We start from the raw sequence: 27,704 nt of genomic DNA, 5'->3' as shown, positions 1-27,704 counted from the left end.
TAATAGCATAATTCTAACTCGAGATTTCAGGAAGAGCCATGTCAGCTTCTGGTCACCTTTGTGGAGCTCCTTGGCCTACCTCTGAGGAAAGAACCTCCAATAGCCTCATCCCTTTCCTTTCCCAGGGTGGACTTTTGATGTCCCAGGGGTCAAACTTAATCCTTTACACTTCTCCTGTCAGATATCTAGGTGCAGTACTGATGTTACAATTGAAGGGATTCTCTCTCTCTCTCTCTCCCTGTGTGTGTACTTCAAAGCAGTAAAGGGTTGCTTTAGCGTTTAATGTTTAAACAGTAATTAATTGACACGGAGATTGGACAGATAAGAGCATAGAAACCTAAGAATGCTGGGTACCTCTACACCCTTTGGAAAACTGGGTATTTAGAGCAGGCGTCCTAAATATGTGCTGAATTTAAAAACCACCCGAACTAGGAGATCGTAGAGAGCTGGGATACCTACCACCTGAGACTTACTCTGTACCCAGGGCAGGCACAGACATCATTAAGTGATAACAGACTGTAAGAGCTACAAAGCCTCTTAGAGACCTGTTCGTCGGATTCTCTCTATCAAGAGTTGGGGAAATGAAAGCACAAAGAGGGGATATGCTTGCCCATGGTTACACAGTTCTGGAATCTGAACCTGGTCCAGTAGTGATCTCATCCACTATGGCTCATGGCTCCACCCTCTGGGCTTGAGGTTCTGCCCCCTTAGTCATCCCTCTTTTCCCCATGAAAGGTAGCATGTACTTTCATCTGAGTAGTTTTATTAACCTGTTTCCTGCTTGTGAAGTTTTGGGTGTCCAACAGACTTCTTTCATCCTGTACTCTCTCTGTTCTTTTTGGTTTAAGCTGGCAGTGTTTCTGTCAGTATAAACTTTTCAAGAACCTTGTGAGTCTCCTGTGTATGTCATGGGTATTTTCTCCATTATTCAAGATGGTCCTCTACAGATATTTCCTGGATAATCCCTTCTCTACTTTTGTCTTTTGCTGAGATTGCTCCAGAGCAATGCCCCCAAATTTCCTAGATGCTCTCTAATTTGATCTAGGAGATCTGTGAGTCACACCCTTAATCTCACCAAAGAGCCTTTGTTGTGACTGAATACTCAATACTCTGGCATTTTGATTTTCCTGAGATATTAGCAATATGTGCAGTCCTACCTTCAGCTTTTTCTCCAGAGCATGCTTTCTTGTAAGTAAATCTCTTAGAGTTTTTTTTTTTCTTTTTTCTTTTTCTTTTTTTTTGAGATGGAGTCTTGCTCTGTCACCCAGGCTGGAGTGCAGTGGCATGATCTTGGCTCACCACAACCTCCACCTTCTGGGTTCAAGCGATTCTCCTGCCTCAGCCTCCTGAATAGCTGGGAGTACCTGGAATTACAGGCATGTGCCACCATGCCCAGCTAATTTTTGTATTTTTAGTAGAGACGGGGTTTCTCCATGTTGGTCAGGCTGGTCTCGAACTCCCGACCTCAGGTGATCCGCCTGCCTCAGCCTCCCAAAGTGCTGGGATTACAGGCGTGAGCACTGCGCCTGGCCTGCTTAACAGTTCTTTTCTTAATCTTTTTTCTTTTTAGCAGCAAGAAGAAACCAGCCCATACCTTCCACAGTTTGCTTGGAAATCTACTTAGCTAAGTATCCAAGTTTATCCATGAAAGTTCTGCTTCCCACATAACTGTGAGTCATAATTTCACTTAGCTTTCTGCCACCAAGTATCAAGGATCCCCCTTCCTTCAGTTTCACTGTCAGTGCCTTTATTAATATCCATATTTCTCTTAATAGTCTGTTCATGATGATTTAGATATTTCCTAAAGTGATTTAGGTTTTCTCTAATGTGTTCCTTACTTTCTTCTGAGTCTTTATTAACAGAGTCATTAATATCCATGTTTCCATTAATCTGTTCAAGGTTACCTAGGCTTTTAAATAAATCATACTCCTCAAAATTCTTCTACCCTCTGATCGCTGCCCAATTCCAGAGCCACTTCCATGATTTTAGGTATTTGTTCTCATAGCACCCCACTCCTGGTACCAAAATCTGTATTAGTTTGCTATTACTGCTGTAACAAATTACCATAAGCACAGTGGCTTAAAACAACAAACAAAAAATAGTATCTTACAGTTCTGTATGTCAGAAGTCTGACCCAGATGTCACTGGGTTAAAATTAAGGTGTTGGCAGGGCCGCATTCCTTTCTAGATGCTCTTAGGGAAAAATCCATTTCCTTGCCTTTCCAATTCTTAGAGGCTGCTCACATTTCTTGGCATATGGCCTCCTTCCATCTTCAATACTAGTAATTGCTGGTTGGGTCCTTCTCATATTGCATCACCTCAACCTCCTCTTCTGCCTCCCTCCTGCACATTTAAGGACCCTTGTGATTACAACAGACCCATGTGGATAATCCAGGATAATCTCTTTATTTTAAGGTCAGCCAATTGTCAACCTTAATTCCATTTTACCATGTAACGTAACATATTCATATGTTTTGGGAGTTAAGACTTGGACATCTTTAGGGTAATTATTATTCTGCCTACCACAATCTCCAGGTTTGCTTCTGCATAGGCTATTTAAGCAGCAGGCTACTTTACCCGCCATCCAGTGAGGAAAGAGGCCAGCAACATTCATTAGTGCTTGGCATCAGACCCAGCCTAGCCTGGTCATCCACCACTGACTTTGCCTCAATGGCAGGTGGGGTTGTAAAGCTTAAGACCTGTACCTGGTTCAAGTCACGGGGCCTGGTACTGTGCTTGTGCATGGTGGACCTCAAGAAAGAGGGAGCAGGTCCAGCAGGGATATGGGCCTTGGACTGGCTCCAGGGCCTGGTGAAGCAGTGTAGCCTGGTGGTTAGTAAGTGGGTGGGGGCATCTGCCACTTGCAATGTCTGTGCGCTCAGAAGTTACTTTCCTTCTTGGAGTGTCACTTTGCACAGTTATAAAAAGGGGTTGTTAATAGTACCTACCTCATAGGGAATGTGTGAGAATCAATTGAGAAAAAGCTGGCAAAGGACCTGGCACATAGAAAATGTGTCATACAGCTGGGCGTGGTGGCTCACGCCTGTGATCCCAGCACTTTGGGAGGCCAAGGCAGGTGGATCACAAGGTCAGGAGTTCAAGACCAGCCTGACTAAGATGGTGAAACCTTGTCTCTACTAAAAATACAAATATTAGCCGGGTGTGGTGGTGGGTGCCTGTAATCCCAGCTACTCAGGATTCCTACCGAGGCAGAGAATTGCTTGAACCCAGGAGGCAGAGGTGGCAGGAAGCCAAGATCGTGCCACTGCACTCCAGCCTGGGTGACAGAGCGAGACTCCTTCTCAAAAAAAAAAAAAAAAAAAAAAAAAAAAGAAAAGAAAAAGAAAAGAAAATGTGCCATAAACAGTAACCACTGGATCTGCCTGTGACTTGTCATGTTGCCTCAGTTTCTCCATCAGTGAAATAAGATGAGGGAGGAGCTATGCACCCTCTCTTGCCCTCAATACACTGATGCTAGTTTTACAGGCAGGGATGTAATTGAGTTGAGGAGTATTCTGGGATGGATGGCTAGTTCTGGCATCAGGTGTGTGCAAGTACCCCTGGTTTCCCAAGAAGTGATCAGGAATATGCCCAGATGCCCCTTGAGCTCAATTTGGATCATTTCATATCTGGAAAGCCACCTGCTTAGGCTCTGGCTACCTCTATGGGAACCACAATCTACAGTGTGCCCTGAAGCATATTCAGGTCTTGCAGCTCTTATTACCCCAGGCTCTAGGAAACACTGACTGGCTCTCCTCGGTTGTCCGGGCTGCTTTGTGTCCACTTTGGGCAACCCTCACCATCAGCTGATGTCACAGCTGACCTATCTGGCTGGAGATTCCTCTCCAGACTCCAACACAATTCTACAGTATATTAGTTCATTCTCATGCTGCTGTGAATAAATACCCAAGACTGGGTAATTTATGAAGGAAAGAGGTTTAATTGACTCACAGTTGTGCATGGCTGGGAAGGCCTCAGGAAACTAACAATCATGTTGGAAGGGGAAACAAACATGTCCTTCTTCACATGGTGGCAGGAAGGAGAAGAATGAGAGCTGAGCAAAGAGGGAAGCCCCTTAATACAACCATCAGATCTCATGAGAACTTACTCACTATCGCTAGAATAGCATGGGGGAAACCACCCCCATGATTCAGTTACCTCCCACCAGGTCCCTCCCACCACATGTGGGGATTATGGGAACTACAATTCAAGATGAGATTTGGGTGAGGACACAGCCAAACCATATCATACGGTATCTGTCAGGGCCTCTTGTCTCTCTGTGACCAACAGGATTTTGGGAACACCAAAGCCTCATCTCTCAAAGAGAATGGACAGCTCCTTTTTTGGAAGAGGAAACCTGAAAAGCATCTAGCATTGGGAGTCAGGAGACTCCTCTTTCCAGTTTGCTCAGTGCCCTTTGACTATTCCATTCCTACATGTCTTTGCTCATGGCAGACATCATCAGTTGATTGCAGCACTCATTTCTTTGGACCTGAGATAAGGCCTTGGAATCCTTCTGAACACAGGATTCTAGGCAACCACTACCAATTAGCTGGGCTTGTAAGTTTTCTTCTCTTTTCTGGGCCTCAGCTTTTCCATCTGTATCATGTGGGATTGGGTAGTTGGTTCCTGAGTCTAGGGTCCCATTCCTCTGAGCTTAGGGAAGGGCCACAGTGATTCCTATTCTTGGAGCTCTGTATGGGGGCAGCAGAGAAGCTCTGCTTGGTGTATTACAAAGCTTTGTCCTGTCGGGAACTGGTCTCCTTGGCAATTTTCATTTTTCTGAAGAAACAGTTGAGTGGCAAGGAGTCTTTTTGGGGACTTTGTGAAGCACTGTAAGGCCATTTTGTGTCTATCATGAAGATGGTCTTGATGGTTGGAGTATTGTACAAGGTGATCTTTATATTCATCTGGCAGGGGCTATAGAGAGCATGAATTCCAGCTTCCTATGAGCCAGCAGAGGCAGTGGAGGCCCAGCCTCCTGATGGACTCTCTGCCCGTTGCCCCAGCATGACTCCCACTGGTGCCTTTCTTGCTCTACTTGGCCTCTCCTTTGCATGGTCTGGAATGTCCTTGGGGCAGGACCAAGGTGGGATGCACCCAGGCGACCCTGCAGCATTCAGCACAGTCCTGGGCACAAGAGGCCCTGCGGACTGGGATGGAAACCTTATTCCAATGGCTGGATGAGCTCTTGTTCCCTCTGTAGGCTCATGGTTTTTTTTTTTTTTTTTTTTTTTGAGTCAGAGTTTTACTCTTGTTACCCAGGCTAGAGTGGCATGATCATAGCTCACTGCGGCCTCAAACTCATGGGCTCAGGTGATCCTCCTGCCTCGGCCTCCCAAGTGGCTGGGGTTGCAAATACACATCACCATGCCTGTGTAATTAAATTTTGTTCTTTTTTTTTTTTTTTTAAGAGACAGGGTCTTGCTATATTGCTCAGACTGATCTCAAACTCCTGACCTCAAACGATCCTCCCACCTCAGCCACCCAATGTTCAGGGATTACAGGCATGAGCCACCATGCCCAGCTGGATGGTCATTTTTATTCACACAGATGGAACTGCCCAGCTCAGGAATGTCCTAGTAACCTGGAACTTCCTGGGCTCATCTATCTTCCCCCCAAACTCAATGCAGAGAGTCCCCCTAGTGTTCTTTTTAGGGCCTCTTGCATAGCTTCGATGGCAGGAGTTCACTTCCTCTTCCATGTGTGCCCCCCACTGCAGGAAGGTTCCCCTTTCGGCCCACTCCTGTGAGTCTGTGGGCCAGTCACTCTCCTGCCTTGGCCCGAGCACCTTCTCCAGCAGCTCTGACCTTGATTCTCTGTGACAGAGGAGCCGTGAGCTGTGGCTCCCAGCCATTCTGGGCGGCCACTTGCACTGCTCTGCCTAGATGAGGTGTGTCCGAGGCAATTTTACACACTGTAGCATCAGCCTGCTGAATTCATGTCCTGCTCCATGCTGGTCACCAAGTGTGACCACATGAGCTTGGGAATCACCTGGCTCTTTCTGCTGCTGATGTGTTCTGAAGCCCAGTTAATGTTCTTTTTTCTACTTAATTGAATTTTTATCAAAAATTATCTCCTCTTTTATGCTTGTTTTCTTTCTCTTCCTGCAGCAGACAGCAAAAACCTCATATAACCCATTTCCTATTTGGCCTTTTTGCAGGATTAGTCATTTTTAAATGACTTTAATCTCCATTTTGCAAGGTGTGTGTGTGTTTTTAACTCATTTTTGTTATAGTTCTTTGATTGCATTTACTCTGGGGGGCAGGAGAAGCATGGGTCTGTCATTAGTCATTGTACCTCCCACTTGATTTTCTCATGCTTCTCCTCCCAAAGTGGGGGGTGGGGGGGTAGTGAAGCCTTGTGGGTGAAAACACTGACTGAACAGGACTAAAGGGGGTTCACATCCTGACTCTGCTGCCTGCTGGCTGTGTGGCACTGGGCAAGTCACTCAGCCGCTCTGTGCCCTGGTTTTCTCATCTGTAAATGGAAATTATAACAGTCCCTAACTCATTAGCCTATTGAGAGGATTGAATGAGTGAGTACCCATTAACTCTTAGAAGAATGCCTGGCACACAGCAAAATCGATGCAAGTATTTACTTGAAAATAAAAATGTAGCGACTGAACAGGACTTTCCTTGAACCCACCTTCTTCCTGAGTTCTGGAATGTTAATGTTGGAGGGGACTTTGTGATTGCCTTGGCCACAGTTGCAGGTGTGTGTGTGGTGTCCAGCATCCAGCATGAGGAAAGTGTCATTGCTGTAAGAGAAGAGAACCTTGGGCCAGGCGCAGTGACTCACACCTGTAATCCCAGCACTTTGGGAGGCTGAGGCGGGTGGATCACTTGAGGTCAGGAGTTCGAGACCAGCCTGGCCAACATGGTGAAACCCTGTCTCTACTAAAAATACAAAAATTAGCCGGGCATGGTGACATGTGCCTGTAATCCCAGCTACACGAGAGGATGAGGAAGGAGAATTGCTTGAACCTGGGAGGCAGAGGTTGCAGTGAGCCGAGATCACGCCACTGCACTCTGGCCTGGGCCACAGGGCGAGACTCCTTCCCCCCCGGCCCCTGCCAAAAAAAAAAAAAAAAAAAAGAAAAGAGAACCGCTTTCTCTGCTGACGCCCCTGTAGATACATCCCGAGCTTTGGCCCTAGCTTATCTCTCTAGCCTGTTTCTAGAGCACTGAGCTAAGTCCCCCCAAAGCAAAATGCATTTGGAGGGGGTGGGATGGCAACAGGCAAGGTTGAATGTTCTTTGAATAAAAGACAACAGGGCAATCTGAGTTTGGGACTTTATATGTCAACATGCCCATTTTCCCTGATTGGGCCTTTTCAGTTTAAGGAGCCTTATTTTCATTTCAATTCAGATGATTATAATCTCAGCAGTGGCTCAGCTTGTTGCTCCCAGAATAATACGCTTTGCTTTAGTTTCAAAACTTGTTTGCAGAAAAATAAAGCCAAGCAGCCAGCCTGCAATGAACCTTGGGTACTCTGGTGCCGGGCAGGTTAAGATTCTCCTTTTCAAAGCCTACTGGGTGAATGACTGATGTGGGGCCTCGGGACCAGGTTCTGTACTCCTACAGGATGAAGTTTGGCCAGACACTAAATGGGGCATCTGGCTTGGGGGCCAGTTCCTCACCTCCCTGAACCCCACTTCCTCATCTCAGAAATGGGAATGTTACTGCAGACAGCCAGATATGGTTGTTGTGAGGATGAATAGAAATTAATTGCGATAATAGACGTACTTAGCACAGTGCTGGCACGTGGGACATTCTCAATAAATGGAGCTGTTAATATTGTTAGCACTTGTGGCACTAATTAGTACTAATTCTTATTATTGGCAAAATAGTGCTTTTGTTTAACAACTTTATTGAAGTATAATTTGCATACCATAAAATTCACTTGTTTGAAGTGAGCAACTCAGCCAGTCTTTGGTAAGTTTACGGAGCTGTGCCGTCTTCACCCACAGTCTAGTTTTAGACCATTTCCATCATGTCAGAAGGATCCCTGTCACCTGTGCAGCCAGTCCCTGCTCCCATCTCCAGCCTCGGACAGCTGCTAACCTGCCTTCTGTCTCAGATGCGCCTTATTCTGGACATTTCATGTCAGTGGCATAATAGTGCTTTCTCCCATTAATTTTTCTCATCCACTCCTCCCAGTGATTCCCTTTTTTCAGATGCATAAAGCGAGTGGTTAAGAGGAATGTTCAGGGCATGGATGAATTCATAGAGGAGCTGGGAGGGCTCTGGCTCTGAGTGTCTTCTGGTCTTCAGGTGGTGTGAAAGGTTTAGGAGCAAATGAACCCTGGCAGAAATATCTGTTCAGGCTTGTCCTAGGGACAAGAGTGATAGTGGTTTCACCTGCCCAGTTGTTGAGACTTCTCCACACATCAGTTGCTGGGTGGGTTCCAGCCAGTTCCTGTGTCTCTCTGAACCCTGATGAGCCCCTCCCAGAAATGCAAATCATGGGCCAGCCCGAGCCCTCTTCATAAGGCAGGCTCCAAGGAGATCAAGTCCTGAGGACCCTGGAGGCTTTACACGTGGGCCTCTCCCCTTCTTACCCATGCAGGAGTGGTCTTATTTGACTGTTTGGCCCCCAGAAGCTGGTCCAGGCCCACATCACAATCAAGGGGCCTGAATGTGGACAGTCCTGGCATCAGTCTCTGGCACTGTCATTTCCCAGAGCAAGTCTCTGAGGCCGTGCCTCAGTTTCCTCGTCTGTCCAGTGGGAGTGGACCTGGCCACTCATTTGCAGTTGCGAGAAAGCACTTAGCACTGAGTGCTGGGCACACAGGAAGGGCTCAGTGGCAGTTTGAGTGAGTCTGAGTGAAGACATCAAAATAATAAGAAGCCAGTCCAGCCTGGCCTGGAGCGGGGGCCGAGTAGGTCCCCTGGCCCCAGCCATCTCCTCCCTGGGGTCCCTTTTGTCTGTGCCCCACAGAGCCCAGCTGGCAAGAGCTGGGAATTGGCAGGCAGGGGCTGGGGCGCCTCCCACTGCATCTCATCTGGGGAGCTGGCCACGACTGCTGCATCCTTCCCGTCTGCCGAGCCCGTCATGTGAGGCCCCCGGGGGAGAAGGTGCTGGTGCTCTGGGAGGGTGTTCCAGGAGGCCCCTTGAGCTGGGCTGGGGAGCTGGGCTTCAGAGGTGGGTTGGCTGCCGGGAGCCTTGCAGTCGGGAGCTTTGGAGAACTGCGAGCTTCGGAGAGCCGCATGCATCCCGGTTGAGCTGTGCCAATGGTGCCAAGGGGGTCAGGTGGATCTTCACACAATCAGCGCTGCGGGGGCCAGGGGGTGGGGGTGGGGCCTAGGACCAGCCTCAGCCCCAGCTGTGAGGGACCCCTCAAGACCCCCCAATCAGCCTTTGTTCTCTCTTTAAGTCTTAGGATCGGCCTGGGACAGCAGAGGCAGCTTGTGTGGAGAGCCTTGTAGGGAAACCACAGGTCTGTGATGTGTGTGTGTGTGTGTGTATGTGTGTGTCTGCAGGTGAATGTGTGTACATGAGCGTGTGCATGTATATTTAAGTTTGTGAGTGATAGTGTGAGTGTGTGGGAGTGATGGTGTGAATGAATGTGTGTGATGGTGGGTGTTGTGTGTGTATGTAGGTAGGCGTGTGTATGCGCATGTGTGTGCCAGTGTATGCGCATGTGTGTGCCAGTGTTCGCCCGTGCTGGGAGCATGGTGCGCCTGCCCCATCCCTTCCTGAAGGTCTGGGCTGCCTCTGGGCCAAGGTTACGTCTGGGTTACGTCTGTGAGGCTCTTCTGAAGACTCAGCCAGGCTGGCTGGCGGCTGGAGAGGCGGGGGCAGTGGTTTATTTCCTCGGGGTTACAAGAGCAAGGTCAGCGGAGCCGAATCTGAGCTTTTGTTTGTCTCTCCCCTGCCCGCAGCAGCCTGCGGTCTGTTTCATTCATTATTAAGTTTTAAATCCAGCCGAAGAGAAACTTGAGCCTTGGAACTCACTCCCTGCCCGGGCTGGCTCTGCTCGGCCCCCGCCGGGGAATGTCTCTGGCTTTATTCACTGTGTCCTGTGTGCCTTTGTTTTCCCAGAAACGGCCTACCCTTAGGTTTGTTTAGTTTTCCTCTGAGGCTGGCCGGGCCAGCAAACGAGGGGGGTTGTGGGGGCTGTCCCCAGGGAGGGTGGGACTCGCTGGAGTCTGTACAAGGATTGCCTCTTCCTTGCCTTTGCAGTGGGGTTAAGGGTCCGCCTGGGTCTGAGCTCTGTGGCCTTCCATGTCCTCATTCATCCTCCAATCACTGTCACCATCTCTCCATCTCTCTTGATCCTGGGTGGGGTTGGGACAAATCCAGGGGTGCAGTGGAAACAAAGAAAACAAGGGTCTCAGGATGGCCTGGGCCAGGAAACCCACAGATGCCTCTTCAGTGCCCTAGGCTCACTTCCCACCTGAGCACTGGAGTCTGCTGTCTCTTGCCCTGTGATTTCACACCTCCTATGTCTTGTCTACTACCTGAAGCAGCAGCTTCCAGCTCCATCAGTCCACCCATCCCCAGAGAATGGTGCATTCTATGGCCAATCTGATAAGGGCATTTTTGTTGTTGCAAAATTTTGCCTGTGTTCATAAGGACCAGTGGGATTTCCTTCCCTCCAGGATTAGGGATTTGAGGGGAGTTGACTCCCAGGTGTGGATCAAGTGACGGGACTTGTCTTCCTTTTGGCCTATGGGACTGGTGGTCTGTGAGTTCGTTTCCAGTGACTTTGTCCAGGCTGCCCCTCCTTTCCCTATCAGGAAAGTGGCCGAGAGCCTCCCCTCTGATGGGGGGTATCATGTCCTGCCAGGTCCAGGCAAGTGTTGTGAAGGGAAAAGGCGCTCCCCCTTCATTATCTGCCGCCCCTCTGGCGTGCCCTCTGCAGACAGGAAGGCCCTGGTGTCCACTTGCTTCCGGCCCCTGCCCCTCCCCACAGCCCCCTGCAGCCGTTGGCCAGCTGCACAGCCTCAGCCCGCGTGCTGTCGAGAAGCTGGCTCTGTCCTTGTTTCTCGGCAGCCCTGGGAATTGCCTCTAATATCCTCTCTGCCTTCTCTTGCAGATGGTGATGACGACCCACAACTCTCCTGGGTGGCCTCGTCTCCCTCCAGCAAGGATGTTGCGTCACCCACGCAGATGATCGGAGATGGTTGTGACCTCGGCCTCGGCGAGGAGGAAGGGGGCACGGGCCTGCCATACCCTTGCCAGTTCTGCGACAAGTCCTTCATCCGCTTGAGCTACTTGAAGAGGCACGAGCAGATCCACAGCGACAAGCTGCCGTTCAAGTGCACCTACTGCAGCCGCCTCTTCAAGCACAAGAGGAGCCGCGACCGGCACATCAAGCTGCATACGGGCGACAAGAAGTATCACTGCCACGAGTGCGAGGCAGCCTTCTCCCGCAGCGACCACCTCAAGATCCACCTGAAGACCCACAGCTCCAGCAAGCCCTTCAAGTGCACTGTGTGCAAGCGCGGCTTCTCCTCCACCAGCTCGCTGCAGAGCCACATGCAGGCCCACAAAAAGAACAAGGAGCATCTGGCCAAGTCGGAGAAGGAAGCCAAGAAGGACGACTTCATGTGCGACTACTGCGAGGACACCTTCAGCCAGACGGAGGAGCTGGAGAAGCACGTGCTCACTCGCCACCCGCAGCTGTCCGAGAAGGCGGACCTGCAGTGCATCCACTGCCCTGAGGTCTTCGTCGACGAGAACACACTGCTCGCCCATATCCACCAAGCCCACGCCAACCAGAAACACAAGTGCCCCATGTGCCCTGAGCAGTTCTCCTCAGTGGAAGGTGTCTACTGCCACCTGGACAGCCACCGGCAGCCCGACTCCAGCAACCACAGTGTCAGTCCCGACCCTGTACTGGGCAGCGTGGCCTCCATGAGCAGCGCCACACCCGACTCCAGCGCCTCTGTGGAGCGTGGCTCCACCCCGGACTCCACCTTGAAGCCGCTGCGAGGGCAGAAGAAGATGCGGGATGACGGGCAGGGCTGGACCAAGGTGGTCTATAGCTGCCCCTATTGTTCCAAGAGGGACTTTAACAGCCTGGCCGTGCTGGAGATCCACCTGAAGACCATCCACGCGGACAAGCCCCAGCAGAGCCACACATGTCAGATCTGCCTGGACTCCATGCCCACCCTCTACAACCTCAACGAGCACGTTCGCAAGCTGCACAAGAACCATGCCTACCCTGTGATGCAGTTTGGCAACATCTCTGCCTTCCACTGCAACTACTGCCCCGAGATGTTCGCCGACATCAATAGCCTGCAGGAGCACATCCGCGTCTCCCACTGCGGCCCCAACGCCAACCCCTCTGACGGTAATAATGCCTTCTTCTGCAACCAGTGCTCCATGGGTTTCCTTACTGAGTCCTCCCTCACCGAGCACATCCAGCAGGCCCACTGCAGTGTGGGCAGTGCCAAACTAGAGTCTCCGGTGGTGCAGCCCACGCAGTCCTTCATGGAGGTCTATTCCTGCCCCTACTGCACCAACTCCCCCATCTTTGGCTCCATCCTGAAACTCACCAAGCACATCAAGGAGAACCACAAGAACATTCCACTGGCCCACAGCAAGAAGTCCAAGGCGGAGCAGAGCCCAGTCTCGTCCGACGTGGAGGTGTCTTCCCCGAAGCGGCAGCGGCTCTCAGCAAGCGCCAACTCCATCTCCAATGGGGAGTATCCTTGCAATCAATGCGACCTCAAGTTCTCCAACTTTGAGAGCTTCCAGACCCACCTGAAGCTGCACCTGGAGCTGCTGCTGCGGAAGCAGGCGTGCCCCCAGTGCAAAGAGGACTTTGACTCCCAGGAGTCCCTCCTGCAGCACCTGACAGTGCATTACATGACCACGTCGACCCACTATGTGTGCGAGAGCTGCGACAAGCAATTTTCCTCGGTGGATGACCTGCAGAAGCACCTGCTGGACATGCACACCTTTGTGTTGTACCACTGCACCCTGTGTCAGGAGGTCTTCGACTCCAAGGTGTCCATCCAGGTGCACCTGGCGGTGAAGCACAGCAATGAGAAGAAGATGTACCGCTGCACGGCCTGCAACTGGGACTTCCGCAAGGAGGCTGACCTGCAGGTGCACGTCAAACACAGCCACCTGGGCAACCCGGCCAAGGCTCACAAGTGCATCTTCTGTGGGGAGACCTTCAGCACCGAGGTGGAGCTGCAGTGCCACATCACCACACACAGCAAGAAGTATAACTGTAAGTTCTGCAGCAAGGCCTTCCACGCCATCATCCTGCTGGAGAAGCACCTGCGGGAGAAGCACTGTGTGTTTGATGCTGCGACCGAGAACGGCACGGCCAATGGGGTACCCCCAACGGCCACCAAGAAAGCTGAGCCTGCTGACCTGCAGGGCATGCTGCTTAAGAACCCTGAGGCGCCTAACAGCCATGAGGCCAGCGAGGATGACGTGGACGCGTCGGAGCCCATGTACGGCTGTGACATCTGTGGGGCGGCCTACACCATGGAGGTGCTGCTGCAGAATCACCGGCTGCGGGACCACAATATCCGGCCGGGCGAGGATGATGGCTCACGCAAGAAGGCTGAGTTTATCAAGGGCAGTCACAAGTGCAACGTTTGTTCACGGACTTTCTTCTCCGAGAACGGGCTACGGGAGCACCTGCAGACGCACCGGGGCCCTGCCAAGCACTACATGTGTCCCATCTGTGGTGAGCGCTTCCCTTCGCTGCTGACGCTCACCGAACACAAGGTGACCCACAGCAAGAGCCTGGACACGGGCACCTGTCGCATCTGCAAGATGCCCCTGCAGAGCGAGGAGGAGTTTATTGAGCACTGCCAGATGCACCCTGACCTGCGCAACTCACTCACGGGCTTCCGCTGTGTGGTCTGCATGCAGACAGTCACCTCCACGCTTGAGCTCAAGATCCATGGCACCTTCCACATGCAGAAGCTGGCGGGCAGCTCAGCGGCGTCCTCCCCCAATGGCCAGGGGCTGCAGAAGCTCTACAAGTGCGCCCTGTGCCTCAAGGAGTTCCGCAGCAAGCAGGACCTGGTGAAGCTTGATGTCAATGGGCTGCCCTACGGCCTCTGCGCCGGCTGCATGGCCCGCAGCGCCAACGGACAGGTGGGTGGCCTGGCCCCGCCCGAGCCCGCCGACCGGCCCTGTGCCGGCCTCCGTTGCCCCGAGTGCAGTGTCAAGTTTGAGAGTGCCGAAGACCTGGAGAGCCACATGCAGGTGGACCACCGTGACCTCACGCCGGAGACCAGTGGGCCCCGGAAAGGCACCCAGACGTCGCCAGTGCCCCGGGTAAGTGCAGTCCACCTCATCCTGCTCCCTGCTCCTCTCCTTGGGGCTCCTCTGGTCCCCACAGGAGCCACGTACCCTGAGTGCCGTGTTTCCAAGAAGCGGCGCTATCGCGCAGTGGCAAAACACAACTGCTGTGCTGTAGACTCCTTGAGTTTGAACCTCAGCACTGCCATTGCCTTTCCAGCCATGTGATGGGCTCATGTTATTTATCTCTCTGGGCCTCATTTGTCAAGTGCTAATGTATAAAATGGGAATAATAATTGTCCCAACCTCAGAGAATTGTTGTAAGAGGCCGAGGACATCATACAGGTAACGTGCCTGGCACAGTGGCTCATGCACAGTGAGGGCACCATGGGTGGTGGCTTGTGTCTTTGTTGTTGAGCTGGGGTATGACATACTCATTTGCTTATTGGGTCTCCTTAGGCAAGTCACTGACTTCTCTGGGCCTTAGATCCAGGATTCTTTTGACAGTTCATAGAGATCACACACACACAAGGGGCCGAGAGCCCGGCACTCATGGCTCAGTGGTGCTGGCTGTCATCACCAGCTGGTACTCTTATCACCAGTGGCATCATTTCAGTTAGTGCAGTTGCTGGTATGTGGAAGGCCCTTCGACGTGGTTTCAATTGCTGTTATTGTTAATGACTGATCGATTCGTTCATCAAATTTTCCCTGTTCATCAAAGCACCCATTATGTTTGGAGGTGCCTGGGAGCCAAGGAGAACCAGAAATGGACCCTGACTTGGGACTTGTGGACCAGAGGGAGCCACAGGCCCATGATAAGTGGCTTTCAATGAGCTGGGGAGAAGTCTAGGCTATGGATGGGCCCACACAGGCCTTGGGTACAGGGGCTGAGGGGCACCCAATGGTGGGCCTGGAGTCTGTGTGGCCCTTGGGTGTCAGACAGCACAGGTGCGGGGTTCCCATTGAGTCTGTGTTGTCTGTTTCCAGGCCAAGGAGGTGCCAGGCGGATCTCAGGAGTATATTTCCCTCAAGGACCGCTGCTGGCACCATTGGCAGGGAGGCAGGATTTGGGGAAGGGCCATCTGCCATAGGCGCCTGCTGGGACACGGGGGTGTTTGCTGAGGGTGTTTTTCCTGGGACCCTGTGATTTTGAGGGGGTGAGGAGGGCAGAGGGGGAGAGAAGAGGGCCAGAGAGAGTAAAGGGAGGACCCCACAGCGGAAGGGGCCTCAGTGCCTGCTGACCTTGCCTTCTGGTGTTACACACAGGCCCACGGGAGCCAAGAGGGCCAGGGGACCCGTCCGTGGATATCTTCCTGAAGAGAGGAGAACTTGAATGAAAATAGTGAGGCCGGGTGCTGTGGCTCACACCTATAGTCCCAGCACTTTTTGAGTTTGGAAGATCAAGGCTGCAGTTAGCTATGATCACACCATTGCATTCCAGCCTGGGTGGCAGAGTGGGACCCTGTCTCTTTAAAAAAAAAAAAAAAAAAAAAAAAAAAAAAAAGCCAGGTGTGGTGGCTCACGCCTGTAATCCCAGCACTTTGGGAGGCTGAGGCAGGTGGATGACGAGGTCAGGAGATTGAGACCATCCTGGCCAACACGGTGAAACCCCGTCTCTACTAAAAATACAAAAATTTAGGTGGGCATAGTGGCATACACCTGTAGTCCCAGATACTCACGAGGCTGAGGCAGGAGAATTGCTTGAACCCAGGAGGCAGAGGTTGCAGTGAGCCAAGATCACACCACTGCATTCTAGCCTGGGTGACAGAGGAAGACTCCATCTCAAAAAAAAAAAAAAAAAAAAAAAGAAAGAAAGAAAGGAAGAAAAAGAAACAGAGCTGCATGTCTGGCTGGGGCCTGGAGTCTCTCCTCAAAGTCCTGTCTGGAGTGGAGAGCTCCTTTTAGGGGCTATAGCAGTACCCCACCCTCTCAGGGCCCTTTGTCTGAGCCAGGGTTCTAAACAGGGCCCCAGGAGGACCCCCTCCAGGGGCTGAGCATGGGCACTGGTTTCTGCTGCCCCGCTCTGTCCCCCTCAGCCTTTCTAGGGGGGCATAGGTGCTCTCAGGGAATGTTTCAGCCTTGGAGTCAGGTGGCCTGGGTTAAAATCTCCTTCTCCCAGGACCCAGCGGTAATTTGACCTCTCTGGGCCTCTGTGTTCCACTACGAAGCCAGAGGTAGTGGCAGTGGTAATGAATAGTGATAGTAATGGAATAGTAATAGAGTCTCTCCTGGGCTGACATCTCTGCATCTAGGGAGAAACTGGGGGGCCTCTCTGGTTTTTTAACCATTATCTGCTCTGATTGGTCACTGCCTGTTCCCCATCATTTGTGAACCATTGTGACTATTTCTCATGCTGACCTTAGCGTTTTGCTCTGAGGATTAAATGTGTAAATTAAGTGCCAAGCACATAGTAAATGTCGCTGATATTTTTCCCTTTTACAATGGCAATCCACACTCATTGAGGAGTAAGGACTTGCCAAGCACTTTCTATTTAATCCTTACAATATTTCATGTTGTAAATGAGGAAACTGAGGCATACCACAATGAGGTTGCTTGCCTCAAGCCCCCAGCTTTCGAGAGCTGAGAGGAGACTTGAACCCAGGCAGGCAGCATCTGCACCACAGCCCCTGGTCTTGACCAACAGTCCACCCAGCAGCTCTGGACCACATCCTGGCTGCAAGAAGGGAAAGGCCAGCTGGGGTGGGGTCCCAGGTGGTCACAGCTGTGCTCAGGCTGTGGGGCAGTGCAGCTGGGCTGGGTCACTGTGCCCGCTTCTCCTGGGTGCCCCTCAACCCAGATCACCCCTCCCTTTCTGGCACTGCCCACCATGGTGCTGGGTTTTCTGATGGCCAGGGAGCTGTTTCTAGAGCCTCCAAAGCCTTGGGCTGTGTGAGCCTCCCTGGAGTGCTCTGCATCCGGCATCAAGCACCACTTTGTGAAAGCCCCTACTATGTGAGTGGTGCTCTGCTGGGCACCAACTTTTAGGTCATCTCTGTAGCAACAATCCAGGAACCTTGCTGTGGCCTGTGTTTTGGCAAAGAGGGGCTCCAGCTCAGAAAGGTGATGCCGTATACCCAAGGATGCACAGCTGTGCGCAGCTGTGCAGGGACTGAAACTCAAGGGGACCGTGTTTCCTGGGGGCCCCCAGGCCTTCCTCTCCCTGCCTTCGGGCCTTGTGTGAGCAGGGATGAGCTGAAAATCATGGCTCTGCCTGCCTAGAGGCCCGGGGAGATGGGCCGTTGCAGAAACAAAGCCCAGGTACCTCCCCAGCCAAGGCGGCATTCTCTGGGGCCTTGCCCCCTGCGTGGGCACACCTGGGGACAGGGGCCCAGATGTCAGTTAGCCCACCCCTTCCCTCCCTGAGGACCCACTCATGTAAGAACAGACTCTGGGGGTTTCACAGGGGCTTGGGGGCTGGCAGGCTGGGACCCTCGGGAGTGTATCCATAGCAACCAGCTCTCAGAGGACTGGGTTCCTGTGGGGCTGAGGCTGCTGTCGGCTGGAGCATGAAGCATTGAAGTTCCACCTCCCCCTCTGTTTATGGGTAATGACAACATCACCCCAACTCGAGACCAGCACGGGCAGACCCTGGCCATCCATTGATCCTGCAGATCCCCACGGTGCCTTTCTCTGCTGGGTGGGACAGGCCAGGTGTTCTCATACCCATTTTACAGCCAAGTAAACAGATATCAAGGTTAGAGGGCCTATCCAGATCCCACTAGCTTTCTGTCACCTAGACCAGGCCTGGCAGGAGATCTGGGACATGGAGCTGAGAATGGCAGCTCAGACAGTGGGCATCGAATCCCAGTTCTCCTACTCACCAGCAAGAGGCTCTGACCAAGTGATGCAGCCTCTTGAAACTCCACTTACCCCATCCCTAGGGTGGAGCTTGCAGAGGGTTTGTGAGTATTTAGCATAAATGCTGCCCACACGTGGCAAGTGCTCAGTGAACATTGGCAGTGCTCACGATCATGGAAATATAACAGCTCTGGCTGGCTTTTCCTTCTCTCCTTCCTGTCTTGAAGGGCCTGGCCATTTCTTCCCTGCCCTTCCTCTCCTGTCTTTGCCATTCTCAAGTGTGTTTTCTTCCTGCCCGGGGCCCCCCTCTGCAGTTGCTCAGGGCTGTGTTGGGGGAGGCAGCCCTGGCCACAGGCCCTGGAACTCAGCTCTAGTTCTCCAGGGCTGGGCCCCAGGGAAGGGGCTTATGGCAGGGGAGGTGCTTTGAGTGCCAAGTTCTGTCTTTCTGTAATTATGTCTCCTAGTGGGGGCTGAAGCTGCAGGAGGAGGGGGTCTCCAGGGGGGTTGAGAGTGGGGATAGACTAGGAATAGATGTTGGGGTGAGGACTGGAGTCCAGCCATGCTTGGAGGGTTTGGGGGCTGGTGAGCTTGTGTGTGTATGTGCCTATGTGTGAGTGCACATGTGAGCACTTATGAGTCTACATGTGTGTACATGAGGGTGTGTGGTACGTGTGGGGATGGGTCTGTGTGTATACTTGTGTCAGAAGCTGCATGCATGTCTGTGGGCATATTTGGAAGTACCGGTGTGTGTACTGGGGTTGCGGTGAGTGAGCTGAAGGCAGGGTCTCTGGATGAGTGTGGACATGCCCATCTGTGTGGCCTTGTTCACCCATGTGGATGGCCCTGCTTCTCTGGGGGTTGCACATATGTATCTGTGTTACAGGTTGCTGTGTGTAGGGGTTGTGGGTGTGTCTGTGAAGGTCTTGTGTGTTGCTGGTGAGTTGGGGTGAAAGCGAGCATGTGAATGCACACGTGTGCTTGCACATCTGTGTGTGTGTCTTGTGTGTATGTGAGGGGTCAGCCCTTCTCCCGGCCCTTCCCTTGGGAACCCTCTGAACCCTATGAAGCCCAGTGCCCCACCAGGAGGGGCTCAGTTATTGGGCAGTGTTCTTCCTATTACCAAGGGGTGGCAGAGAGGCATTTGAGGGCAGCCTGTTTTCCTGCCCAAGCCCCTGGGGATGTATTTTCCAAGCACAGTGAGCTCCCTTTATTCACCTGCCCCTGAGAAGATCAACCAAGTCACTGTGATCATGGACTGTTCCCTGCATGCCTCTGGACCAGCCATGGCTGCAGCCTCTAGAGACTTGCACCCAAGCAAATCACCATCCTTGGAGGGGGGACGTGGTCATCTGCCCGCAGCCATTGCTGCTGGTTGGTACCAACCCCTTCCTCCCACCCACCCACCTATAGGCCTGGGCGGTCCTCATCCAGCAGGCCTCCCATGGGCTTCCTTGTGATGAAGCTTCCCTTCCTGGGATGTGCTTCATTCATTAATTCACTCATTCCATTCATTCGTTCATTCATTCAACCACCAAAGGCTCTTGCACTTTGCCAAGCAGAGTAGGTGGGGGCCTATGTGAGACAGAAGGGATGGTTTTGATGCTGGAGACACCCGAGGTGGTTCATCTCCACGACCATGGCCCTGGAGTTGACCTGAGATGTGTACTCTGGGCTGCATCTCCTGAGAAGACCTCAGGCCCTGTAGTCTCCTTGTGGCCTGGACGTCTTCCTTTGTCTGCGGCAAGGCTGGACTCCCCAGCCCTGTCTTTCTCTCCACCCTGCCCCCGACTTACCTAGCTCTTCCCAGGGCCTTTCCATGCAGAGTGCCTGTGTCTGGGCCCCAGGCTGTGGCCTGTACTCAGGACACAGCGAATCCCCCAGGTCTTCTGAAACACTGTGGGAAAGGCCCCTGGTTTTGTCAGAGCGGGTCCTGGAGCCTGACGCATCCAGCTTCAGCTTCTCCAGTTGTTTCTTCATTCATTCATTTGTTCAAGCAGCATTTTCTTAGCGCCAATAATAATCGTAATAAAAGTTAAATAATTATTGTGCACTGACTCTAGGTAAGGCCTGCGCTAGGGTGGTGTGGGTCCAGGACACTGAAGTCATCTTTGGTTCTCTTTGTCACTTCTGCCTGAATAGACTCCTCTGCATATGTTATTCTGCAACTTTATGTGTTCAGCAAACGCTTGTTAAGCACTTCATGTGCTGCCTCAAAGGTAGACAAAACACATTCCTGGCTCTCTGGGTGCTCATGGTGCAAGAGGGGAGCAGATGAGCCAATCCACCATGACACAACAATGTATTAATTACCCAGGGTCCTTAGCATAAGTTCAGGGGTGTGGAGGGGGTCCTGGACCCATTCTGGGGTGAAAAGAGAAGGCTTCTCAGAAGAGATGACATTTGAATTGAGTCAAGGATGGAGGGGGTGTTGCACGTAGAGGAACCAGCACAGGCAAAGGCCTGTAGTTACTTAGGGAACTGTGGGTGTGGGTGGAAAGAGGGAAATAGGAACAGAGAACAGGTAGGATAAAATAGAAATTAATTCAAAAGATGGTAGGGTTTAAAATCAACCATATTGACAATTACACTAAGTATAAATGGAGTTGAAATTTCAATCAAAAGGTAGAGATTGTCAGATTAGATGCAAAGAAAAAAGCAAGACTCAATTGAATGCTATCTACAGGGCCTGGACTATAAATATAAAGACACAGGTAGGTTAAAAGTAAAAGGAAAGAAAAGTGTGCACCATGCAAGAACTCATCATAACATTTCAGAATGATAAAGAGGGAAGTAGGAGCTGAGATGGTTAAGCTCCCTGGTGGTTCATCTGGCTGCATAGTTGAGGGTTGGGCCTGGGACCTTGGCCAAGAAGTGTGAAGTCCTGCTCCCTTTTCCAGAAGTAAGAGAAGCCCTCTCATCCCAGGAACCAAAGTGGTCTTCAAAAAACTTGGATATTGTGATTCCCAATACCACCCCTCTTTCTTCAAAAAACCCCAAGCCACAGTCCTTCCCTCAGATGGGCAACACCACCTCTGTCCCTGGGGTGTTTCAGAACCATCTGGGATTAGTTGTGTGAGTGAGGTTCACTCTTTGGAACAACTCTTCAAGAAGCTTTGAAGCTTCTCATCTCAGTTTTTCTGCCCTCAGCTCCCACAGGCAGCTGGTACTAGCCCCTGTGTGTGGAAACCAGCTGTAGGAACTCTTGGGGTCATTTGTGCTTAGGGCAGATGAGGAGTTCCTTAGCCACCCTTGAACACCAGAGTTGGCAGGAACAGTGTCCCCTGCTCAGCCACATGGTTATTAGGGTAAGTAAATGGATGAGAAGGTTATTGGATAGGTAGAAAAATAGATAGATGGATGGATGGATGGATGGATGGATGGATGGATGGATGGATATGTGTGTAGATGGACAAATGGGTAGACAGACAATAGGTAGGTGGATGGATGGATAGACTGATGGGTGAATAGACGGATGGATGGGTGGGTGTATGCGTGGATGGGTGGATGTGTGTGTGGATGAATGGGTAGATGGGTGGATGTGTATGTAGATGGATGGGTGGGTAGATAGAGGATGGATGGGTGGGTAGATGGAAGATGGATGAATGGGTAGATGGGTATGTGTGTGTGTAGATGTGTGGATAGGGAGATGGATGGGTAGATGGAGTATGGGTGGATGGGTGTGTGAGTATGTAGATAAATGGGTGGGTAGATGAAGGATGGATGGATGGGTGGATGGGTGGGTATGTATGTAGATGGATGGATGGGTAGATGGAGGATGGATGGATGGTTGGAGTAGATGGATGGATGGGTAGATGGAGGGTGGATGGATAGGTGGATGGGTGGGTATGTATATAGATGAATGGATGGGTAGATGGAAGATGGATGGGTGGGTATGTATGTAGATGGATGGATAGGTAGATGGAGGATGGATGGATGGGTGGAGTAGATGGATGGATGGGTAGATGGAGGATGGATGGATAGGTGGATGGGTGGGTATGTATATAGATGAATGGATGGGTAGATGGAAGATGGATGGGTGGGTATGTATGTAGATGGATGGATAGGTAGATGGAGGATGGATGGATGGGTGGAGTAGATGGATGGATGGGTAGATGGAGGATGGATGGATGGGTCTATTGGTCGGTGTGTATGTAGATGGGTGGATGGGTATATGGATGGATGGGTAGATGGAGGATGGATGGGTGGATGGATGGATGAATGGGTGGATGGATGGGTGTGTATGTAAATGGATGACTGAGTAGATGGGTGGGTATGTATGTAGATGGGTGGATGGGTGGGTGGGTGTTTATGTAGATGGATGGGCGGGTAGATAGAAGATGGATGGATGGATGGATGGGTAGATGGAGGATGGATGAATGGGTAGATGGGTATGTGTGTGTGTAGATGTATGGATGGGGAGACGGATGGGTAGGTGGAGTATGGGTGGATGGGTGAGTGAGTATAGATAAATGGATGGGTAGATGGAGGATGGATGGATGGGTGGAATAGATGGATGGATGGGTAGATGGAGGATGGATTGATGGGTGGATGGGTGGGTATGTATATAGACAGATGAATGGGTAGATGGAGGATGGATGGGTGGGTATATATGTAGATGGATGGATGGGTAGATGGAGGATGGATGGATGGGTGGAGTATATGGATGGATAGGTAGATGGAGGATGGATGGATGGGTGGGTATGTATGTAGATGGATGGATGGGTAGATGGAGGATGGATGGGTGGGTATGTATGTAGATGGATGGATGGGTAGATGGAGGATGGATGGGTGGGTATGTATGTAGATGGATGGATGGGTAGATGGAGGATGGATGGATGGGTGGAGTAGATGGATGGATGGGTAGATGGAAAATGGATTGATGGGTAGATGGAGGATGGATGGATGGGTGGATTGGTGGGTGTGTATGTAGATGAATGGATGGGTAGATGGAGGATGGGTGGGTATTATGTAGATGGATGGATGGGTAGATGGAGGATGGATGGATGGGTCTGTTGGTGGGTGTATATGTAGATGGATGGATGGGTATATGGATGGATGGGTCTATTGGTGGGTGTGTATGTAGATGGATGGATGGGTATATGGATGGATGGGTAGATGGAGGATGGATGGTAGATGGATAGATGAATGGGTGGATGGATGGGTGTGTATGTAAATGGATGAATGGGTAGATGGGTGATTGTGTATGTAGATGGGTGGATGGGTAGATGGAGGATGGATGGGTGGATGTTTGGATGGATGGGGGCATGGGTAGATGGATTTGCCCTTCTAAGCAAGGAGGCCTCCCCTCAGCTCCCTTAAAGCTTCACCTTGAGATGGCAGTTTTCCCAGATCTAGCAGAGAAGCAGCTCCCTTGGAATGTAGTTTCATGCCCCTTCCTCAGTCTGGTAGAGCTGGATTTAGAGGAAGGTGGGAAGAGAATGGCCTGGGGAGACCTAGGAGGGGACTGGAACCATTCTGGAAAGTCTTGACCCAGGCCCCCTAGGAACTTTTGCTTTCTCCTTTTTCCTACCTCCTGCCTCTCTAAATCTTTTATTTTTGGTTTCCAAACAGAAAAAGACATACCAGTGCATCAAGTGCCAGATGACCTTCGAGAACGAGAGAGAGATCCAAATCCACGTTGCCAACCACATGATTGGTAAGAGAGCATTTCCTCCCAGCCATGCTGGAGCTACTCTTTGGGGTTTTAAATTTGCGGTTCCAATCATCATTTTACTGGCTTTTAGGCCAAAGGACAGAGTCACTGCTGCTGTTTCTGAGACGTTACACATGGGAGTGAAAATGTCAGAATGGGGGCCCTTTCTCCATCTGAGCCTTCTTGTCGCAGCTCCACTCACATTATAATCAAACTTTTGACAATCTCTTCCATTTTCCAGCATAAATTTCCCTCCGTTTCTGAAACAAAGTGCTTTCCAGTTGTCAAGCACTCAGGAGCAATTATGCTTCAATTTTGTGTGTCATGACATTGAATAGATTTAACTGCTCACATTTCCCTACTCAACATGGTGAATTCCTCAGGCACATTGTCAAAACAGAATGCTTACAAAGTTATTTCAGTACTTTTCCCATTCCTCTTCAAGTGGTTTTGGACTTTGGAAAATTCAGCCTCTCTAGAAGGGCAGCTTGCAAAGTTCTATGGAGTTCACACACTTGGCACAAGAGACCCGGGAAGCTGTGAAGTCCCCTCTACCTTGGATGGGTGGATGTGGTCTCCTTGGCAGCTAGGGGTGCCCTCATTGTAGGAGAGGGCACAGCTGGATGTTCTGATGTTCTGATAGGCATGGAGGTTCTAAGGGAAGGGGCTGGCCTGGGATGGGCTGGGGCCTGGGAGAGCTTCAAGAGGCCTGGTACCCTGGGTCTTTGTTGGACATGTGATCACTTTCTCCAAGACTCTAGTCTGAGCAGTGAAGTTGCAGCCATGGGTTGAACTTCATCTTTTTGTTAATTTTTTATTTTAGACGGAGCCTCACTCTGTCGCCCAGGCTGGAGTGCAGTGGTGCAATCTTTGCTCACTGCAACCTCTGCCACCCGGGTTCAAGCGATTTTCCTGCCTCAGCCTCTCAAGTAGCTGGGATTACAGGCACCTGCCACTGCACCTGGCTAATTTTTCACCATCTTGGTCAGGCTGGTCTTGAACTCCTGACCTCGTGATCCACCCGCCTCGGCCTCCCAAAGTGCTGGGATTATAGGCGTGAGCCACCACACCTGGCCTGAACTTCATCTTTACTTCATCTCTGTTTTTCTTCTTCTAGCATCTTTTCATTGTTGTCTTAACAGCTATGCCATCGGAGTACTGGTTTACAAAACCCTTTACTGCGTACATTTAGAAAACTTCTCATAAATGAGCAGCTTAATGAATTTTCATGAACTAAACACACTTGTGTAACCCACACACAGATCAAGAAACAGACTATTTCCAGCATTTCAGAAGCTTCCCTCTTGGGCTCCTTCAGGCCCTCCCTTACCACCAACAGGTCATCACGATGCTGACGTCTAATAATATAGGTTGGTTTTGCCTGATTTCTACTTTCTGGAAATGGAATCACAGTTTCTACTCGTTTGCACCTGACATCTTTCACTTTTCACATTATTGCCTCTAGTTGGAGATCATGCCTCTCATTGGTGTCTAATAATCTGTCATAGGAGCATGCCAACCACTCTTTATCTGTTTGATTCTTGATGGGCCCATTCTGAAATAGTGCTGGCATATTCATGGACATGTCTTCTTTTGCTTTGGTTTGGTTTGGTTTTTTTTGAGACAGAGTCTCACTCTGTCACCCAGGCTGGAGTGCAGTGGCACGATCTCTGCTCACTGCAACCTCCGCCTCCCAGGTTCAAGTGATTCTCCTGCCTCAGCCTCCCAGGCAGCTGGGACTACAGGCATGCAGCATCGCCCCTGGCTAATTTTTTTGTATTTTTAGTAGAGACAGGGTTTCACTATGTTGGCCAGGCTGGTCTCAAACTCCTGACCTCAAGTGATCTGCCCATCTCAGCCTCCCGAATTTCTGGGATTACAGGCATGAGTCACCATACCTGGCCCCATGTACATATCTACTGATGAACATATGTATGTGATTTTATTGTGATTATAGGAATATATAGATATTATATTTTGTGTTTATATATAATACATTATATACTGTTATATACTATATTCTTTATATGTGTAAATATGTATATAAAATGGGAATATAGGATTTGGATGGACTTGCTGAGTCACAGGTTAAATGATGTTCACCTTTAGTAAATGCTGACAAATACATTTCTGAAGTGGTTGTATGGACTTAACGCCCCCACCAGTGGTGTATGAGAGTTGGAGTTTGCTCCAAATTTGTACAGCCATCAAGGTTTTGTTTAAGGTTTGCATTGCAAAGGCCCTTCTTTAGTGAAGGTGCTCTCAGGGCAGGTATGGGTCCCCTGGTCCCTACCTAGCCACAGCATTGGCCAGTCCCCCTGACCCCCAACCTATCTGACAGCCTCTGCCCCCAGTGCCTTGGAGCCAGTCTCCTGCAGCCACTGACTCCCAATCGTGTGTGTGGTGGGGCTCACCTGGCGGAGAGTGGGGAGGAGGGGCCCAGGAAGAGCAGGTGGGGGCCGTGGGAGCTTGGCCTGACAGGGAGATTGGTGGCTTCTTAATTTCTCCATCTGAAAGCCCCCTGCTGAAGGATAAGAAGGAGCACTCCCCTGTCAGTCACTGGCTGCTGAGAGTCCTTTCATGGAGTGTCAGGGAGGTGAAGATGAAGATATCTAAAAATGTTTGCTTTTGTAGCAGGTGTTAATGCGCGTTCCTGTTTGTAAGCATGAAGGGCGCAAGCCTGGCTAATTGGACCGCAGTGATTTCTGAGGTGTTTCTGCCCCCTCCCTCCTCTCTTCCACCTTGCCTTTAGTGCAGAGCCTGGAAGCTATGTGTCCTCAAGTGCAAGGCAAGGGGGTTGCTCTTAACTAGAGTTGTGGGAAACACAAAAGGAGGGTGTGAGGGGCATTTGGGCCTGTGTATGAGCTGTGGGCCGGGCTTCTGAGGGAAGGCGCCTTGGCTGGGAGGCTGGACAGGTCCCCTTGCCCATTCCTGCCCTGCAGCGCTGTCAGCTGACCTGGAGCCCAGGAACGTGGGAGTTGGAGGCCTGGAGAGCAGGCAGCAGGGAGTGGTTGGTTGGTCCCCGAGTGCAGATTCCAGTTCACTGCGGCATGGAACCCCGGGTGAGCCAGACCTCCGGTGGCTGGGCAGTCCCTCTCGCTCTAACCTGCACTCCCTACCTGCCTGCCCTCCCTGAGCCTCATCAACCCAGTCTACCAGAGGACCTTGACTGAGCACCTATGGCATGTTGAGAGTTGCAGCGGTCTCTGTGGGTGACGGGAGTACAGGGGACATGGTCTCTGCTTCAGAGATCATCCCATAGAAGACACTGCACATAGCATGCAGCAAAGAGGTCACATTGAATAAGGATGCTAACAGCTGCTACTGACTCAGCCTTTCTATGTGCCAGGCACTTTACATGGGCACTAGTTCCCCATCTGACAGATGAGGAACCCGGGGCTTAGAGAGGTTACGTGACTTACCCAAGTCCTTCCAGCCTGAGTAATGGAGGCAGAGTCTGAACCACAGCTAGGGTCCCTCCATTGTGTTTGGAGCCCCTGCCAGGGCCTGTGGTGGGAGAGACCTCAGGGTTCCCTCTCCAGGGGAAGGCTGATGGGCATGCAGGTAACTGCAGTGCAGTGATGTGGGTGCTCCCAGAACAGGGCCCCCTGGGCATTGAAGGATGAAGAGGGGGGACGTTGCCTTCAGAGAGATGGCTGAACATCAGGAGGAGGTTCTGGAACAATGTGTTTCTGCCAGGCTGCGAGGGTGGTGAGCCACTGCCTATAGCAGGATGGGGGGTGAGCAGAGCAGGTGAGTCTGGGGGGCTGTAGGTGCTTGGCTTGGCCAAGACTGAGGCATTGTGGGGAGTGAGAATGGGGAGGGGGTTGGGGTGAGCCATGGAGCACCTCCGATACCAAGTGGAGGGGTTAGGGTTTGTCCTTCACCCCGTAGGCCAGGGTCCAACTTTGGGGGCCCCTTGGCTATGGTTTACTAGGCTTCTCTTGAAAAACCACAAGAGGTGGCAGCCAGGGCTTCACATTCCCGCAATCATCATTCCCACCTAGCGTGACTTAGCAGCAGCAGCAGT

The 27,704-nt window shown here is 51.2% G+C and overlaps 1 protein-coding gene across 4 annotated transcripts in view; it reads left to right on the top strand.

Moving 5' to 3' along the window:
• The window catches only part of ZNF423 (zinc finger protein 423), a 364,983-nt gene that overhangs the window by 205,913 nt on the left and 131,366 nt on the right, over positions 1-27,704 (top strand). For all 4 annotated transcript variants that reach the window (XM_024349825.3, XM_054668363.2, XM_054668362.1 and 1 more), the window contains 2 exons: positions 11,045-14,259; positions 23,593-23,677. In XM_024349825.3, the coding sequence (XP_024205593.1) occupies positions 11,045-14,259; positions 23,593-23,677 (3,300 nt within the window). The remainder of the gene's footprint in view (positions 1-11,044; positions 14,260-23,592; positions 23,678-27,704) is intronic.

Source organism: Pan troglodytes, chromosome 18, assembly GCF_028858775.2.
Source record: "Pan troglodytes isolate AG18354 chromosome 18, NHGRI_mPanTro3-v2.0_pri, whole genome shotgun sequence".
NCBI lineage: Eukaryota > Metazoa > Chordata > Mammalia > Primates > Hominidae > Pan > Pan troglodytes.
This window is presented reverse-complemented; position numbering and strand designations above follow the sequence as displayed.